This window comes from Chiloscyllium plagiosum, unplaced genomic scaffold (genome assembly GCF_037043375.1).
Source record: "Chiloscyllium plagiosum isolate Xiang-an unplaced genomic scaffold, Cpla_swu_hap1 HiC_scaffold_22, whole genome shotgun sequence".
NCBI lineage: Eukaryota > Metazoa > Chordata > Chondrichthyes > Orectolobiformes > Hemiscylliidae > Chiloscyllium > Chiloscyllium plagiosum.
This window is the reverse complement of record NW_028270160.1, coordinates 48,894,303-48,914,364: the sequence shown is the minus strand read 5'-3', so window position 1 is coordinate 48,914,364 and position 20,062 is coordinate 48,894,303. Positions and strand designations below refer to the sequence as shown.

Genomic DNA, 20,062 nt, shown 5'->3' with positions numbered 1-20,062 from the left:
AGAGGGTGAAAATAAATTGAATAGAATGGGTAATTTTTAAGGAGAGGTTGTCTTGAATTCTGAGATTTTGGAACTCTCGGGGCTGAACCCAACAGTGGGTGAGAGGGGGATGGACACAAAGCCAGAGATTGGTGAATGCAGAGCCCCCAGCGAATTCTAGGGCTGAAGGAGATCACAGAGACAGGCAAGGGTGAGATCATGAAGGGACTTGAACACCAGGGTGACGTTATTCCTTCTGTGATATTTGCGAACTGGAGCCAATGGAAGTCAGAAAGACCAAACGTAATGGATGATGGAGGAGAGGAACTTATGCATGTCACAGAACTTTGTGAAATGCAGCAGATTGAGAAACTGGCTGGGAAATCGTTTAGGTAATTGAGTCTAATGTGTGAGGGGTTCAGTAGAAGATGGGCTGCTGCACTTGCAGACAAGGTGATGTTAGAGGGATAGATCTAGATGGTCTTTGTGATGGCGAGGATCTGATGCTGCTTAACTTACAAAGGTGTTCAAAGGTAGCAACACAATGAATGGCCACCAGCTGTTTTCGGTGGTGTAGCTCGGGGAAAGGGAGATTGTTGGAAAGTGCAACTTTTTCTTTTGCTTCAAATAATGCCCTAGAAACCTTAACTTCATCTGAATCACCAGAACAGCTCAAGTCTGCCTTGCTGAAGAATGATTTGGAGATGCCGCTGTTGGACTGGGGTGTACAAAGTTAAAAATCACACAACACCAGGTTATAGTCCAACAGGTTTAATTGGAAGCACACTAGCTTTCGGAGGGACGCTCATTCATCAGGTGATAGTCCGGCTATCACCTGATGAAGGAGCGGCGCTCCGAAAGCTAGTGTGCTTCCAATTAAACCTGTTGGACTATAACCTGGTGTTGTGTGATTTTTAACTTTGCTGAAGAATGCTGCACTGGATGATATTCATCCAGATTAGAATAAATTTACTAAATGTAGGGCAGGATTTTATGCAGTTCTTTGGACTCTACACACTCCTCATTCTCACAAAAAGTGTCAAAGGGAGTCCACTCCAGATACAGGCAGCTGCTGCCCTTCATTAATATTTCTGGGAACAGCAGAAATTGCTTTCAAAAAAGACTTTCTCACATATCTCAGGAGTAAGGCCCTGCCTTCGAGAGCAACTGGCCATTTTTGTCAGGCAGCAGCTCTGTTGTCCCAGCAGCGCCAAGGTTGGGACTGCACGAAGGTGGAAGTGGGTACTGCAGATGGTGGAGATTAGATCCTCATTGTGGCCTCATTCCTGATGAAGGACTTTTGCCTGAAACGGTGATTTTCCTGCTCCTCGGATGCTGCCTGACCTGCTGTGCATTTCCAGCACCACTCTAATCTTGTCACTACTGGGACTGCAGGCAGTCCCCAAACAAGGTGGAGCCTTGGGGTCTGGGAGTAGGCTTTGAGAAGCTGGTGGTGGGGAGGAAACATAATAATGTAAGAAATAGGAGCAAGAGTAGGCCAATATTTAAAATCATGGCTGAACTGCCCCTGGCCTCAGATCCTCTTTAGTGCCAGCTCCTCATAGCCCTCAATTCCTTAATATTTCAAAACTCTACCTCCCTCCTCTTTAAATCCTTTCAATGATGCAGCCTCCACAACTCACTTGGATAAAGAATTCCAGACATTCACAACCCTCTGCGTGGAAGCATCGTCACAGCATCTACCCTGTCAAGTCCACTCACAATCCTGTACGTGTCAATAAGATCATTCCTCATTTTTCTAACTTGTAACAAATAAAGGCTGAACCTGATTAGCTGTCCTTGATAAGTCAACCCTTCATCCCAGCTGAGTGAATCTCTTTTGAACTGTCTCCAATACAGGGAGAAAGTGAGGATTGCAGATGCTGGAGATCAGAGTCAAAAGGTGTGGCACTGGAAAAGCACAGCAGGTCAGTCAGCATCTGAGGAGCAGAAAAGTCAACATTTAGGCCACACATGTACTCAACAACCCCACCACCCCATGGCTGACCACTTCAACGCCCCCTCCCACTCTGCCAAGGACTTGCGAGTCCTGGGCCTCCTCCACCACCAAATCCAAGTCACCTGATGCCTGGACAATGGACGCCTCATATTCTGTCTTGGAACCCTCCAATGACATGGCATCAACATTGACTTGACCAGTTTCCTCATTTCCCCTCCCCCCCCCACCTTATTGCAGATCTAACCCTCCAATTTGGCACCGCCCTCTTGACCTGTCCTACCTGTCCATCTTCCTTCCCACCTCCCCGCTCCACCCTCCCCAGTGAACTATCACCATCACACCCCGCATTCATGTACCTTTCATCTTCCAATCTACCTTCCCCCCAGCCCTACCCTCCCTCCCATTTATCACTCAGCGTCCTTGCCCCCTCCCCCACACCCACTGATGAAGGACCTATGTCCAAAATGTTGACTCTCCTGCTCCTCGGAAGCTGCCTGACCCGCTGTGTTTTTCCAGCGCCACTCAATACAGTATATTCTTATTAAATGTATGGATGAAAACAGGTGTAGCCTCACTAACATCCTGTTGTAATAAGACTTCCCTGTTTTTAAACTCCAACTCCCTAGCAATGAATGCCATAATTGCACTTACTTGATTCACCTTGTTATAAAGTGGAGGTTGATCCCCCCCTGAGAGCTAAAACCCAGAAAGGTTCACCTTGCCCTATAATTTATTAAGTGTGAAAAGTGATATAACCGGCCTCTTATCTTCAAGCTGTTATAAAGAAGTGGTTAAATTAAACAAACTCCTTTCATTCACTCTATAATCAACTAGTAACAATTCACTTACCTAATTTTAACAGTGAACAAATTAACTGAACCGCCAATGAACCAAACAATTCCCCCTTAACTACTAACTATTCCCAAATAAAACAAAATCCTAATGGTATGCTGTTCCAATAAATTCAAGCCCCACTTACATAAATTAAAATAAAAATTAGAATTGAGTCTCTCTAAATTACAGCCAGATTACATCTTCTGGAATGTTCTGTGTTTTCTCATTGATTTTCTATCAGGAACGCCTTCTCCTTCGAATTCTTGTGTTAGGAATTTGGACGGTGTGCCGCAATACCATGGTAAATAGATGGTGCTTACTTTAAGAGCTGAGAGCTAATATCTCTTGGGAAGATGGCAGTTAGTTCTCCTATTAATTTTCAAATGCCCTCTTCTTTTATACTTTTGATGATCTATCAACATTTTTACAATTGGATTGGTCCTTAGTTGTCAAAACCATCAGATTTAAATTTAATAGGTTTTTGTTAGTTCAGGGTCTGATTTAAATTGATTGGCTAAATTCGGACTTGTTGTCTTGACAGCAAAACAAAGCTTATACCTGGATTACAAACCTCACAGCTCTTTTAATACAAATGCTTCAATTCAGGGGCTCTGTGTACCTGCAAACCCATAGACGTTCTTTTTGAATCGCGAAGCACAGAGAAAAAACATCTTTTAAAGGGACCACGCAATGCTTTCCCCATTTTACAATTTTATACCCACTAACTTTGCAATAACTTACATGATAACTTTTGGTGTTTCATGCACAAGAACACCCAGGTCTCTCAGCACTTTACTTTTTTTAGAGTTCTGTCTCCATTTAAATATTAGTCTGCCTTTGGATTCCTCCTACTAAAGTGCATGCGCTCAAATCTCCCTATATTAGAGTCCATCTACCAAAGTTTTGTCCCCTCACTCAACCTACCTATGTCCCTTTGCAGATTCCTCATTTCCTCGTTACACCATGACCTCCCAGCTAATTCTTTTACTATAAGCAAATTTGGATACATTACTCTCTGCTCCCCGCTCCACGTCATTAATATAGATAATAAATAGTGAAGAGAAAAGAGAAGTTGGATCTTGGAAAAGAAGGCTCCAATAGACAAACAAAACCCTAAGGGCCTTGGCTAACACCAGCCAATGCTTCCCCCAGCCCCATTCAATTTGAAATACGTAAGGGCTGGGGAGGGTGGACGCTAGGAAATTGTTTCCGTTCGGCGAGGAGACTAGGCCCCGTGGACACAGCCTTAGAATTAGAGGGGGTAAATTCAGAACAGAAATGCGGAGACATTTCTTCAGCCAGAGAGTGGTGGGCCTGTGGAATTCATTGCCACAGAGTGCAGTGGAGGCTGGGACGCTAAATGTCTTCAAGGCAGAAATTGATAAATTCTTGATGTCACAAGGAATTAAGGGCTACAGGGAGAATGCGGGTAAGTGGAGTTGAAATGCCCATCAGCCATGATTGAATGGCGGAGTGGACTCGATGGGCCGAATGGCCTTACTTCCACTCCTATGTCTTATGGTCTTATGGAGATCAAATAAGCAATGTTAATGCCTCATGCTGAATTTCATGAACACCTCCCCAAAACACCCAGATGCAGACAATCCAGTAAGGGAGGGAAATGAATATCTATCCAACAGTGCTGTAAAATGCTGAGGATATTTCATGATGACCTATCTTTCCTGTTTTAAAGGTATGTACATATGCTATATGTTAGGTTGGAGAATGAACATTCCCATAGTCACTCCGAGAGAGAGTCACTGAGACTGATATTGTAGGAGTGAACTACTTTTGAAATAGCACTTAGGATTTGGCAATGAGACACCTCCTGGTGAGAAGTAGACATATTTGAAAAAAAAACAGGCAGATGGAGTGTTGAAAAATGCTCCTGTTCCTGAGATGTCGCTGTGCATTTAATGAGAAAACAGCAGGAAGTAGGTCAGCCATTAGAAAGGATACAGATGCAAAACCAGCCAAGGGAATCCTTCTCAGTTTCTGGGCTGTATAACCCGTGGTTTCATTGTCAATGAGTTTGCAGAGGTTAGGTGTTGATGGAGGGGAAATGCATAAGCTGGCATGAGCTAAATTGTGATTAATTTTATTCTCCTGCAGCGCCACACAGAAGGATGCGTTGAAAGTGAATCTCGATCAGCTCCAATGTCACTTCACATGGACTCCGAAGAAAAAAATCATCGACTTGGATGATATGAAACAAAGATTAGAAGATACAATACAGACAAGTGTGAAACCTCAAGCCCGGTTTTACAATCACTTTGCTTTTATAAACTGTCAGCAAGGAAAATATGAAGAGGCAATTCAGAATTTAAAGGAAGCTGAAAGGATTCTGAGGGAGACACATGGAGATGAATTTGAGAAAAGAATCTTGGTCACCTATGGAAACTATGTCTGGGTTTATTATCACATGGACCGACTGGAGGAGGCTCAGTCCTACCTCGACAAGCTGGAGACAGTCTGTAAACTATTTCCTGAAGCCTCTCGGTTTACAGCAATGATACCTGAGGTTTACGGGGAGAAGGGTTTGTCACTGTTGAAATCTGCTGGCCAATATTATGAAGAGGCAAAGGAATGTTTTAAAAAGGCTCTAGAGAAGGATCCTGACAACATTGATTGGAATGTTGGCTATGCCACTGTTCTGTATCGTCTGGAAGAGTTTTCTGGAACCCCTGAGAGTCACAAACCCACTCAATCAATGAAACAGCTTAGACGTGTGCTGGAGCTAGATCCTGATCATGCTGAAGCCATGGTGTTGTTAGCTTTAAAACTACAAGAGTTAAGTCAAGAGGGGGAAGCATCCACATTAGTTGAACGAGCATTGCAGAAGTCTCCTGATCTCCCACACGTGCTTCGATATGCAGCAAAGTTTTACAGAATCAAAGGAGATGTGGAAAAAGCTTTGAAAGTGTTGAAGACAGCAATGGAAATTACCCCCAACTCTACCTTCTTACACCATCAATTCGGTCTGTGTTACAGAAAGAAACTAATGTCATTGCTTAAAAATCCACTCAGCAAAAACCCTAACAATCCTGCTTTTCAACAGAAAGTTGAACTGATTAAACTTTGCAAGTCTCATTTTAAAAATGCTTTCAAGCCTCGACCATTAACCTTTATTAGGGCACAACTGGATTTTGCAGGAATATGTTCACTAAATGAAGAGTTTCCTGAAGCAGAAAAGATCTACAACAATCTCCTGAAACTGAAAGATATCCGTCCAGAGAATAGGCAAGCAATATGTTTACAAGCTGGATTATTTCAACTGTTCCAGAAAAGAGCAGAATCAAAAGCCATCGCCCATTTTCTGGAAGGAATGAAAGTCAATTACAATTCCATAGAAAGAAAAAAATGCCGTGAAAATTTGGAGAGGACCGCAACAGGACGGCTTCACAGGAATCCACGAGATAGCGAGGCCCTTGGTGCTCTTGGCTTCCTGCATCAACTGGATGGGAAGAAGCGCAAAGCTGTCGAATACTTTGAAAAGGCCTTGCAATTTGATCAAGGCAATGAAGAATATCTCAGTGCCCTTTGTGAATTACGTCTTTCTATCTAGCTCAGTAATGAACTTGCCAGCTAAAGTTCAGCTGAAAGATGAATTAATACTCTCTAATCTATAATCAGCTTTTACCTGGTATCCACTTCACTTATATTTTGCTTAGATATTTTTCAATTGAGCATATTATTCATGCGTATAATTTTCAGATGGCTAGTTGGATTTTAGTTATTCTAAATGTCTGCTTTATTCAGGAATGTTGTCCTCACTGGTGAACTAACCATTAGTTTCTGACACCTAGGAGTTATTGCTCTGTGTGGAAAGAAACAAAAACATTTGAGTTTTTTGGGATTTGAGTTAATTGATCCAATTGGACACAGCTGAAAAGAAACTGTTTTTAATTCAATTATGAACACTTAATGAGCCTGATTTAAACTCCAGTTTGGTTTTAGGTGTGTGGTGAAGGAGTTACAAAACTGACCCTTTGCTGCTAAGGTCTGTCTCGGGATATTTTAAATTCTAAACTGCATTCATGTGCTTGGCCATCAGTGTTCAGGTGGGTGTTTTGAATTAGATTCTGGGTCCATCACATAGAATGGAAAAGGGATATGTCAGGAGACAGTGTGGGGAAGCCCCAAGTTATTATATTGGGGCCTGGTGGGGGAATTCATGTGCAAAGAAAAATAAACATTTCCCTTTGTGTCACTTCAGAGTTCCATCATGGACTCTACCAAAATCTGCTCCAGAAAACCATTTGGTAGACATTCCACAAATTCCTTTCCTTGGGATCCATGACCAACCTGTACATTGAAGTCCCCCATGATTATTGGAATAGAGCTTTTCTGATCTCCTGATTTATTTTCTTCCCAAATTCTGACTATTGGCAGGTGGCCTGGACATAACACCTATCAGGGTCTTTTTCCCTTTGTGGTTCCTCTACACACACAGGTCCTACACTTTTTGGCGATTGATTTAATTTAATTTCTTACGAACAAAGCAACCCACCCCCTCTGTCTATCTGCCTCTTCCTTTGATAGGACCCATATCATTGGATACAGGTTCTGATCCCAGCCCTGAGTGCCTTGTAGCCACATTTCTGTGATACCCACAACAACCAATTTCAATCTGCGTAACAAGCTCATTTGGAGAAAGTGAGGACTGGAGATCAGAGTCGAGAGTGTGTGCTGGAAAAACGCAACAGGTCAGGCGGCATCCGAGGAGCAGGAAAGAAAAATCTACGTTTTGGGCATAAGCCTTTCATCAGGATGTCCTCCTGATGAGAGACTTATGCCCAAAACGTCGATTCTCCTGCTCCTCAGATGCTAGAACATTATTTACCTTGTTTCATATGCTGTATACATTTAATTACAACTCCCTCATTGACTGTCCAAATTCTTACTATTGTCCCTTTATCTGCTATGCCTGAAGTTACATTCCTGATGCTTTCCATACTCTCTCTCCTATTTCTTACTCTGGAAACTTTAATCGCCTCTGCTCAGCTCTCACACCACTTTTAATTTTTTTCCATGCAACTGAACCCTATCCCCACAAGGCTAAAGGATTTTGGTGCCAGCATAGTTCAGGTGGAGCCCATCACATTGCTACAGCTCCCTCCTTCCCCAGGGCTGGTGCCAATGTCCCATGAATTCAAACCTGTTTCTCCCACATCAATCACACGTCTATCTCTTTGAGATCATTGACCCTGTGCCAATTTGCTCGTGGCTTAGGTTGTAGTCCAGAGATTATTAATACCTTTTTTGGTTCTGCTTTTCAGTTTTGCCCCAAGCTGCTAATATTCCCTCAGCAGAATCTCTTTCCTCTTTCCACCTGCATCATTGATACCTCTGTGGACCACAACAATGGGATCTTCCTCTCCCATTCCAGGTTGCTCTGCAGCCCAGATGAGATAACTTGAAGCCAGGCAATACAGCCTCTGGGACTGTCCATCCTGTTTATTCCCCTGACTATACTATCCCTAATTGCGACTACATTTCTCTTTCTCCCCCTCCCCAACCGAATGGTACCACAGCGCTATGGTCAGTTTGCTTATCTTCCTTACTCTCACCCACATAGGGAGCAAGAATCTCAACTCTGTTAGACAAGATCAACGGCTGAGGCTCGTTCAGCACTACCTCCTGGTCCTGTCCACTTGCCTCACTGACCGTCACCCTCTGTCCCTGTCTGCTGACTGAATTCAAGGGAGTTAAACTGAAGGTGTGACTGTCTCCTGAAACAGGTAACTCTCTGCTTCCTTGAAATATCGCAGTGTTTGAAGCTCAGACTCCAGCTCATCAACTCAGTCGGACTTGCTACAGACGTGGTCATTATGAACAACAAAGGAGTTCACCGCCTCCCACATTATGCAGGTAAAACACATCACCTGGCCCTGTGTATTGGTAGGATTAAAAATGATATGGTCAAACCAAATCTTTAAGGGTTTATTATTAAGAGTTCATTGAACATAACAATGAGCAATTGAAAACAACTGAATTGAAAATCACTGGTTTAGTATGAGACAGTTGTTTCAGCTGTTGGGAAACCATGTGACACAACCACTTGGAGGATAGTTGTCTGAGAAAGTACTGAAAGCATGCAGAATGGTAGCAACATCAAGGACTAGCTAGCACTCGTTGGACACCACTTCGGACAGAAATTGCAACTGTGTCAGGAACCCTGAATTCTTCAGCCGTTCCAAAACGGGGTCCCTAATGGGCAGAAGGCACTGAGATTCATTGTTAGATATCTTGAGCATGTCTAAAGTAGATTAATAGATCTACTCATTAGTTTGCATATGTTTCTAATCTACTAAAGGTATCATGTAGATCGTTAAGATGTCTTTACAACTTAATATACACTTGTTGCTTAATATATTTACTGACCAATAAATATATATATCTAATAAAGGTGTTAATTTGGATCACCTGACCTGGAGAGTTATTTTTGTGACCTCCCACCGAATTCACAATACACCCTGCAGCTCTATTTTATCTACTTAGTTCTTAATTTGATTTTTAACAGTTTCCAACTGGTCTTTTAGTTTGCAATATGTAAACATTTCTCCCATTTACCTTCAATCTGAAAGTAACCTATGAAAGTCCAATTATTTCCTGCAATGTCACTCTTTCCTTTCTGCTGCCCCCGCCCCAATCCTGGGCTTCAACTTATCCTATAAAAAGACCTTACAAAATGCAAAACAAATCTCATATTTTGTACCAAAATCCCAAGCTGCTTCCAAATTCTCAGAACTATACAGTGCTGAGCTTACTAGTCATTACTGCGATTTGTGTAAGTGTTCTTCTCCGGGACAGTGCAGCAGCTCAGTGGTTAGCACTGCTGCCTCACAGCAACGGGTTTGATTCCAACCTCGTCAGTGTGGAGTTTGCACATTCACCCTGTGGGGTTCCTTCGGGTGCTCCGTTTTCCTTTCACAGTCCAAAGACGTGCAGGTTGGGTGGATTGGCCTGTAATGTCCAGGGATGTGCAGGCTGGGTGAGTTAGACATGGGGGATGCAGGGTTACAGGGACAGACTGGGCCTAGGTGGGATGCTCTTCAGAGGGTAGGTGTGAACTCAATGGGCTGAATGGCCTGCTCCCACACTGTAGGGATTCTATGCTTCTGCACTGCATTTCTTGCCCAAAATGTTAAATCTGTGCCCCCCTCAGCGCTCATTGTATCATTACGTCTACCTTGAAACCTGTCACAAGCTTGTGCACCTCCATTAAATAGCTGCTCAATCTCCTTTGCTCTAAGTAAAATTGCCCCAACTCTACAACCTGATTTACTCCAACAAACAACTATTGTATAAAATCTGAAGCCACCATTAAGGAATGAAGTGCAAAAGATCAGGATCAAGGCTCTTTGCCATTAGCATGATGGGAAAGGCTTGGGGGGAATGTTCTAGAAGTGTCCAGTCCCTTAATGCCCGGGAGTGGGGCAAAATGTCAGTGCTCAGGTGGGAGGGTGGTGCTGCCCTAGTTAAAGGGACTGAGCAGCTTAGAGTTTCCAACTTCAGATGCTGAGGTCAATTCATCATGGGAGAGCTATTAAAGCATCTCACATCAGGGGATTCCAACAAAGGGTCTAAGGAATATGGTAAACAGGTAAAATGGAGATTCATCAAACAAGTTGCGCTTGTGTGTTTCTGTGTGAGTGCACAGGTCTGTGTGGATAATTGGAACAATAGGAACCTATGATATTATACACGTCCATATTCTAGCACCTCTTTCCCTGGACATAAGCTGTTGTAGTTACATTGATGAAATAGTTTCAGTTTCTAGTTGCATAGTCACGGAAGAAAACACCTGGAAATTGTGGCACATCGAGCATTACTTCCAATCATCTGACCAGTGAAGGTTTTGCTGTAGCAGAAATTTGCCATTTGATCAACATAATGAGGTAAAAATCATTGAAATTCTATCTGCTTTCGACAGTTAGACACATAGACTATTGAACAAGGAGTTTGCTTTTACAAATACTTCGGTATAAATTACAAAGGAGTTGAAACCCTTAAAGCAGAGTCATTTGTCACAGTGAAGCGTACAGGTAAGTGTTTACTGCTGCACGGGAGGAACTGCAAGGCAAAAGGCCGATCTATTTATAGTATTCCATCAGGTAATCTTTTAAGTAGAGATCGACCTTAATTTCCACTCAGATTTTGCAGAAAATACAAAGCGAAGCTTCAACTGTCATAATGTTGAGTAAAACATTCTACACGTGTTGTCAAGCAGATATGATCGGTCAATCCCAATCCCAAATCCCTGTTCTTCATCATTTCAATTTTACCCCAAATGTGTCTAGTTGAAACCTCCTCATTCTTTTGATTCCTGGCTGTTGACCAGTTTGCCAATTTGATCAGCTCCAAGATGGAGAACGCCACAATGAAATAATGTGATGTACCTGCTATTAATTTCCACAAAACTACAACTTCCCAGGGCAGATTCTCCAGGAATCTTTAGCCCACCTCTCTTGAAAAATTGGGTGTTTGAGGAGGGCAGAAAGATGTGTGGTTTAGTAAGATATTATGCTTCAGGACATTGGAACGAGCTAAGGGGAACGTTGAAAGTGAGTACTGATGGAAGGGTTCAACATAACAAGATGGAGGACTAAGGCAGCTCAGGGAGGGAGGTATAGGAAGGACATTGTAGGAGCAGCTTGAGGGCGAAAGGACCATTGTGGAATGGGGGTCAGGTAGTTATATTTTGAGCAGGAAAGGGACAGGAAATCTGGAACTGATTAATTGTTTCTGAACATCTTGAATATCTGTATCATTTGAAGGGCCTTGATTAAATCACTGTGTTTCAAAAGTAAATGAATTCAAACCAAGTTAATTTAACCTAAGCAGTTAATTTAACCTTTTAAGGGTTGGTATGCTTCTCATCGGTTTGTGCTGTAACCCCTCTCAAACCAATTTATCTTTCCTGGGTCTTGCCATGATTTTAATGCATTAGCATTATTGAATCTTCATGTTTCATGAGTAGAATGCTTGGGGCACACATCCCAACAAACTTGTGTTGGAGACAGGAACCAAAGTAGGAAGTTTCTATTTCAGCTTATTCTGATTCCAAGTTGACAGTGTTACAAATCAAAAGCCAGAGTGAAACCCAGCTTGATAGACCACAACTTGTATTCTTCTTCCCTTTCCTATGGAGGTCAGATACTGAAAATATTAGATTAGATTCCCTACAGTATGGAAACAGGCCCTTCAGCCCAACAAGTCCACACTGACCCTCCGAAGAGCAACCTACCCAGACCCCACATTTACCCCTGACACTATGACCAATTCATCTGGCCTGCACATCTTTGGATTGTGGGAGGAAACCAGAGCACCCGGAGAAAACCCAGACAGACACGGGGAGAATGCGCAAACTCCACAGTCACCCAAGGTGGGAATTGAACCTGGGTCCCTGGCGCTATGAGGCAGCAGTGCTAACCACTGAGCCACCATGCTGCCCAAAATATTGTCAAGAGATGGTCAGTGTACTTTTAACAAAAGCAAATAAACGTTTACTACACAAAAGGTAAAAAAAAACCACATCGTATATTAAACTATATAAAAATCATTGGAATGATTTCATTACAAAAATCAGAAAGAAAGATTCATCTCTTTTACCCCAGCAATAACTTGATAAACATGCATACCTCATTGAGTGTTTCATTTTTGTCTCCATGATAATGTCTCTCACTCGGCTGCCACAGCTAGAGTTGGTTTCCTTTTGGCAAATTTCTGCTGCTCATTCATTCAATGCTATTTTCTTCAGTTCATGTCCCCCTCTGTGACAAAATAAATATCTAACTCAAATTACCAATTTATTTTTCATATGAAGCACCAAGAAGTTCATTTCAACTTTCTATTGTTCAGTCATTTCTATTGAAGCCTATAAGAAGCTGGGAGAATCCAGCCATTGTTATTTCACTAGCATTCTCAATCTGACTACCCTCACCAGGAGGGAGGCAAACATGACAGCTGTCAGTTGTGTTAGACAGAATCAGAGAAAGCCCAGAATGTGGAAGCAGGCCATTCAGCCCATCACGTCAACAGCGACCCTCTGAAGAACATCCCACCCAAACCCACACCCAATACCCTATCCCCTTAACCCCACATTTATTATGACTAATACACCTAACCTACACATCCTTGAACAGTATAGGAATTTAGCATGGCCAATCCACCTACCAACACATCTTTGGTTTGTGGAAGGAAACCAGGGCATCCGGAGGAAATCCATGCAGACACTGGGAAAATGCGCAAATTCCACAAAGGCAGTCACCCGAGGGTGCAATCAAACCTGGGTCTCTGGCGCTGTGAGCAACAGGGCTAACCACCAAGCCACTGTGAAAGGTTGCTCACAAGCTGTGAAAGCTTGCAGATCACACCAGCAGATTTCCGGAGGAAGCAGGACGTAAAGATATCCAGATGATGACTTTGACAACCTCTGGCCACCAGATAAAGGCTGCAGAGGTCAGCAATGACTAACAGAATTTTTCCCAGCCTCCTCAGGAGGCTTAGTGCCATGGACAGAAAGCTGAGCCATCTTCTTGTGAAATCTTCTAGAGGAGAAAGTGAGGTCTGCAGATGCTGGAGATCAGAGCTGAAAATGTGTTGCTGGAAAAGCGCAGCAGGTCAGGCAGCATCCAGGGAACAGGAGAATCGACGTTTCGGGCCTAAGCCCTAGAGGATACTGCTTCAAGCCATCTAGAATGCTGTCTTTAACTCCTCGGTCCCGTTTAGTGACATGTAGCTGAGAAGCAGGCAGCTCCTGCTCCTGTTGTCCCTGACACTGTTGTTACTGCCCCTCTTGTTGTTCATCAGAGGACCAGGATAAAGCTGCTTAAATTGTTGGTCTTCTTCAGTGAAGGGAGACAGCACGACAGTGCAGATCAAAGTGAGAAATGCCCAAAGGAGCAGACATGTTGGCAAAGTGGTGGATGTCACCTAACAATTAGTGAAGGCGAACTCCCAGCACAAATCCTGGTGTACATAATGTATTGTGCACACAAGTAAACATCATAGGCAATGTTTTATATACATAAGTATACATCCTAGGCAAAGAGGCAATTGTCTTGAATCAGTATTTGCGGTTTTTATAAAGCATCGGGTTCACCACCCTGTTCATCTTCACTGTGATCTTGCTTTATTGACCCCAGGGATCTTCCACAGTTTGAGGAACCAGGCACAGGCACTTATAGTCACAATGCAGGATTAACTCTGCAGACAGCTAACCTTTAGCATAGTTTAATTGTTCTCCGGCCTGTCTCAATGGGTTATCTCACACCTTTCCAGAAGAACAGGTCTCTGGTAATTTCTCAGCCTGCTGGCATATTGATTTTCTCCTGCACGCACTGATCTATCCCAAGGTCGATCAGGTTAAAACATTACCTTTGGAGCCCCCTTACCTGAAGTCACCATGAGAAACTTGCTAGTCCACTTGAAGCAATTTTTAGATAGGGCCTGCTGAGATTCTACGATAAGACCAAGAAGGTTCAGTGGAACACATTATTCAGGAGAGAATCCAAAAATGTTTATGTTGGAATTAATGGTGGGACATTGGTAAGTATCTTAGCTGTATCAAATGTTTATCAAAGATGTGTGTTAGACCAAATTCCAAGAATAAATATGGAAAATTGTAAAAGAAATGAATCACAGGCTCACTTTTAGGAGTGCTTTTATTTTCTTGCAGTGACACAGAGAAGGATTTGTTGAAAGTGAGTCTCAATCAGCTTCAATGTCACTTCACGTGGACTCCACAGAAAGAAGCCATCGACTTGGATGATATGAAACAAAGATTAGAAGATTCAATACAACTTGGTGTGAAATATCAAGCCAGGTCTTACAACCATCTCGCCTTTATAAACTGTCTGCAAGGAAATTGTGAAGAGGCAATTCAGAATTTAAAGGAAGCTGAAAGGATTCTGAGGGAGAGACATGGAGATGAATTTGAGAAAAGGATCTTGGTCACCTGTGGAAACTATGTCTGGGTTTATTATCACATGGACCGACTGGAGGAGGCTCAGTCCTACCTCGACAAGCTGGAGACAGTCTGTAAACTATTTCCTGAAGCCTCTCGGTTTACAGCAATGATACTTGAGGTTTACGGGGAGAAGGGCTGGACACTGTTGACTACAGCCGCTCAATATTATGGAGAGGCAAAGGAATGTTTTACAAAGGCCCTGGAGGAAGATCCTGACAACATTGAGTGGAATGTTGGCTATGCCACTGCACTGTCCCGTCTAGAAGGATTTTCAGGTACCCAAGTGAGTCACAAATCTACTGAATCAATGAAACAGTTTAGACGTGTGCTGGAGCTAGATCCTGATCATGCTGAAGCCATGGTGCAGTTAGCTTTAAAACTGCAAGAGTTCAATCAAAAGGAGGAAGCATCCACATTAGTTGAGCGAGCATTGCAGAAGTCCCCTGATCTCCCATATGTGCTTCGATATGCAGCAAAGTTTTTGAGAAGAGAAGGAGATGTGGAAAAATCGTTGAAGCTGTTGAACAGAGGGCTTGAAATTACCCCGAACTCTGCCTTCCTGTACCATCAAATAGGTTTGTGTTACAAAAACAAATTGCTTCAACTGAACAAATATCCAGGCTGCAGAAACCCTCACAGACAACAGAAAGCTGAATTAATCACAAAATGCAAGTACTATTTTGAAAAGGCTTTTGAGCTCCGCCCACTAACATTTATTAATGCACAGCTAGATTTCGCTGTGATTTGTTCATTAAATAAGGAGTATCATGAAGCTGAGGTGACCTACAACAATCTACTGAAATTGGAAAATATTCATCCAGAAAATAAGCAGGCGATACGTCTTCAGGCTGGGTTATTTGAACTGTATTCCAAAAGATCAGAATCAAATGCCATCATCCATTTTCTGGAAGGACTCAAAATCAAATATAACTCAAATGAACAGAAAAGATGTCGGAGCCAGCTAGAGAGGATAGTAGAAAGACAACTTCTCAGGAATCCAAGAGACAGCAAAGCCCTTGGTCTGCAGGGGTTGCTTTTTCAGTTGAATGGGAAGAAATGCAAGGCTATTGAATACTTTGAGAAAGCCTTGGAGGTTGATTCTGACAATGAAGAATATCAAAGTGCTCTTTGTGAATTAAAATAATTCATTATTCATTACAAAGATGGGCTGAGTAGCCCAAAGCTTGAATATTGACAAGAAGAGAGACATGTTGCCACAGCTTTTGTCTTGCACTCGCCTGTACAAATGCAAGTAAAGTGCAGTTTTAAAGAGAACAATAATTTGTCACAGATAAGGGGTATGTTCAAGCCCTGAGCCTTGTATAAATTACCTGGGAGCTCAGCGAGCATACAGTTTCCCTTTGTTTGTTCCATAGCAATGCCTCAGTTAATCTGACTGGCAAACCGATAAGCACCTTTTTTCCTTTAGTGTAGCTCAGGTTAAGTTGTTTACATCGTTAAAAATTTAGAATTCAATTATTGCTTAAATGAGTGTAAAATTAGAAGCTGTGAAGGTTCTGTTGTTTCAGTAAAATACCATGAAATGAAATTCTGCTTTACCTGAATCAGTGGTTCTCAACTGTTCTGGTTCTGAGAGCCTCTTCCATATTATAATATTGCTACGGATCTTCTGTGGAATGAAAGCATCACCTTTTCTACATAAAGTGTAGTTATGCACTTAAGCATATGATTTTAATATTAATGGATTACGACAGAGACATATCACTTCTGTGCATTTTGTGAAGATTGTTGTAGAAAATTCTCCAGAATAGCTTCCCCATCAGGGACGGCATCTTTCCAGATGTCCGGTGAGGTTTCCCATTATCCAAGGGAACCATAAATGTATCACTCAACAAATCCAGGGAAAGCCTATGGAACAAAGCAAAGAGACCTGCAGGGCTTTCATTGAACTTTTAAAGGCCTTTGACACTATCAACCAGGAAGCATTTTGGGAATTCCTCCAGAAGCCTAGATACCCAGGAAGATTCCTTACTATTCTACAACTCCAGCAACATGGCATGATGGCAACTGGCTTTTCACTACTCCTCCTCCTGTTTCTATGAGCAGCAAGTCCTGTCAGGTCCAAAGGATCATCTCAGTGAACCCTGTGGATAGGAACTGCCTTCCCAGTTTTTCCCTCCACCCATAATACCCAGACTTTTTCCTCCTGACTCTATGTGTGTGAAGGGACATTTACAAGGGGCTTAGAGTTTTAACCAGTAAAGTTATATGTTAATAGTTTATAATTGTTTCTCAGTAGTTAGAATCTATTGATATGTAATAAGCAGCAATCCTAGCTATGTACAGAAACCTGATCCGTGCTTTCTGTCAATCTCAGTCTGAAACACATTGCTGAATTAGAAGTAAGTTTTAAAAATCTTTAACTTTTGTGATGACTCCTGAGACAGCAGGAATACCCAGCGAAATGTAAGAAAACACTCAGCAGCTGGTTACTTCCAGGGTTAGTTTTTGCTCCTGTGCTGGTGGTTCTCCATCTAACTCTGCCCTGGCCTCTTTCTTAGTGCCACCTTTGAGGGCACATTTTTAGGGTTGATGCAAGTGACTACCTTACTGAAGTCTCGCAGAAGGATGCCATGGCTAATAAAGTGTTGAGTATTTTCAAGGAAGAAGGGTTCAGCCAATCTTGTTTCTCTTGATTATCAGGAGCAGTCTGAGTAGGGTGGCACCGGCCAGAGCTTGAGTGCTCTTGATGATGCCAAACCCCTCTCACCAATCTTTAACCTGCTGTGCCAAAACACAGTTGTTCCACATTAGTTCTTGTTGTGCTTCATTAAGTCAGCAAGTTTGGGCCGAGTACAATCCTGACATGCATTCATGCTTTGCACCTCACACATTTTACTTGTTGTCAGGCCAGTAGGTGAAAGAAGGAAGATCGACATTTTGGGCAAAAGCCCTTCATCAGGAATAGAGGCAGAGAGCCTCCGGGGTGGAGAGATAAATGAGAGGGGGATGGGGCTGGGGAGAAGGTGGCCAAGAGTACAATAGGTGGATGGGGGTGGGGGTGAAGGTGATAGGTCGGAGAGGAGGGTGGAGCGGATAGGTGAGATGGAAGATTGGCAGGTAGGACAGGTCATGAGGATGGTGCTGAGCCGGCAGGTTGGAACTGAGGTAAGGCGGGGAAAGGGAAAATGAGGAAACTGGTGAAAGGTGAGGCGGAAGATGAGCTGTTCCGTATCAGAACACTTCATTTCCAGGGCATCAATGTGCACTTCACCAGTTTCCTCATATCCCCTCCCCCACCTTACCCCAGTTCCAACCTGCCAGCTCAACACCATCCTCATGACCTGTCCTACCTGCCAATCTTCCATCTCACCTATCCGCTCCACCCTCCTCTCCGACCTATCACCTTCATTCCCACCCCCATCCACCTATTGTACTCTCGGCTACCTTCTCCCCACCCCCACTCCCCTCCCATTTATCTCTCCACCCCGGAGCCTCCCTGCCTCTATTCCTGATGAAGGGCTTTTGCCCAAAACGTCGATTTTCCTGCTCCTCGGATGCTGCCTGACCTGTTGTGCTTTTCCAGCACCACTCTGATCTAGACTCTGATCTCCAGCATCTGCAATCCTTATTTTTGCCTAGTAGGTGAAAGAAGCCTGTTGCCAGCCAAGAAAACTCCTTATCTCATGCTCACAGCTGGATGTGCCGTTCATGTGCCAGCAGCGACTGCTTTGTAAATAAGTCCGCATCTTGTTCAATGCATTCAGTGCCAAATGTTTCCACTATCTAGCAGTTTTGTAAAGCTTACAGTTCCTGTGGAGATCCTGCCTTCTCAATCTCACCCCTCTCCTGAGGCGTAGTGACGCTCAGGTGAAACCAGTTGTCTCTCCCTAATCAGAGAGCTTTCTTTATTCCAAAAGTTTACTTTATTCATAAAAATGTCAATATTTACATAGTTGCTGAAGCAGTTCAGTTCTGTATGGTAGCATGTGAAGAAGCAAACATTCGAGTTTAACTTCATCCAGCAAGCAAACCCAAGGCATAAATAAAAAGACCCCCATTTAACTTTGGCAGAAAGACTTCAGACAGTGGTCTTTTCTCCACTGCACCTTGGCAGCAGCTATCCCAAGCTTCAGTCATCCCTCTGCATGTAGTCCTGGACCTTGGAAGGTGCCAGACTGTAACACTCAGTCAGGGTCAACTCCTTGTTCTGGAAGACCAGCAAGTTTCAGGCAGACCAAAGGGCGCAGTTCACTGAGTTGACGGTGCTCTGAGCACCATTGATGTTTGTCTTGCTGTATGTCCCAGAGAACAGAGTCCCACATCATGGAGCTGCTCAGTACAAACCTCGACATTGCATCTCTTTGCAGATGTCCTTTGCAAAGGCACATTCCAGCAGGAGAAAGGGCAGCGTGCAGTGGTGCGGACAGTCTGGGAGGAAAAGAAGAATCTCCCTTCTCATCAACAGCCAAGCAATGTCTTGGTGCTTGTTGGAAAACAGCCCACTGGTCTTACAGGACTATCGTGACTTTACTTACTTATATAATATTTACCATTTTTAGGTCATGAAGTGCCAGGCCCTTATTTATTTTCACATTATATAGAGTCAGTGTTCTCTTGAGATTTGGAAGTGATCTGTCTGAAGAATATTTCTGTGTCTTCTCTATGTGAACACAATAATGAAGGTACTACCTGCCTAGTTTGTGGAAATGCAACAAAACCTCTTTAGCTGTCTTCACCAAATCTGTTGAATTCCTTAGTCAATTAGTTTCATAAAATAATTATTAATTCTCACCAGGGTTTACAACTGGTCTGCATTCCCTGCTATGTTGCCCAATCTGACACTATTTGGATAACTGCCATTAGAAGCATGTCGCAATCAAAAGAGAAAGCTGCCTGGGCAGCAGAATGCCAGCTAGTGTTTACACACACACTCCACTGAGTTTGTTACACTTCTATCAGACACCTTTCTTTGGAAACATTTCAAACTCTGGGATTGGTGCTGCTGAGGATTTTATTACCAGTATCCATTCCAAACGTTGACAATCAACCATTGCGGGATTTCCTCATTTTAGTCACAAGGTCAGTCGCGTCTAGCACCCATTTAGAATGGAAGTCTAATTTAGGATGGAGGTTATGAAGGATTTTAGGGAACATTGAGGGCAGGGTCATTAAGTCGGGGTGTGTTTTAGGCTGGACCCCTGCTTTAAGTTTCAGAGTGTCTATATGGGGTGTACATTTGGAATGGGACATTTGGGTGAGGGAAAACTTTGGAGTGCTTCGGGGAGTTTAGGGATGGCAAGATTTTGAGATGGAATTAAAATTTGGGACAGGGTTTAGGGGCCGCATTACAT

General features: G+C 43.1%; 1 protein-coding gene and 1 pseudogene across 1 annotated transcript; both read left to right on the top strand.

The window, feature by feature from the left end:
* Positions 1–4,782: 4,782 nt before the first annotated feature.
* LOC122561378 (interferon-induced protein with tetratricopeptide repeats 5 pseudogene) lies at positions 4,783–9,195 on the top strand (annotated as a pseudogene).
* A 1,443-nt stretch (positions 9,196–10,638) lies between these two features.
* On the top strand, positions 10,639–17,637 carry LOC122561379 (interferon-induced protein with tetratricopeptide repeats 5-like). The gene is made up of 2 exons (XM_087999207.1): positions 10,639–10,674; positions 14,457–17,637. The coding sequence occupies exons 1-2, from the start codon at positions 10,670–10,672 to the stop codon at positions 15,889–15,891; spliced, it is 1,440 nt and encodes a 479-aa protein (XP_087855333.1). The 5' UTR covers positions 10,639–10,669; the 3' UTR covers positions 15,892–17,637.
* Positions 17,638–20,062: the final 2,425 nt, after the last annotated feature.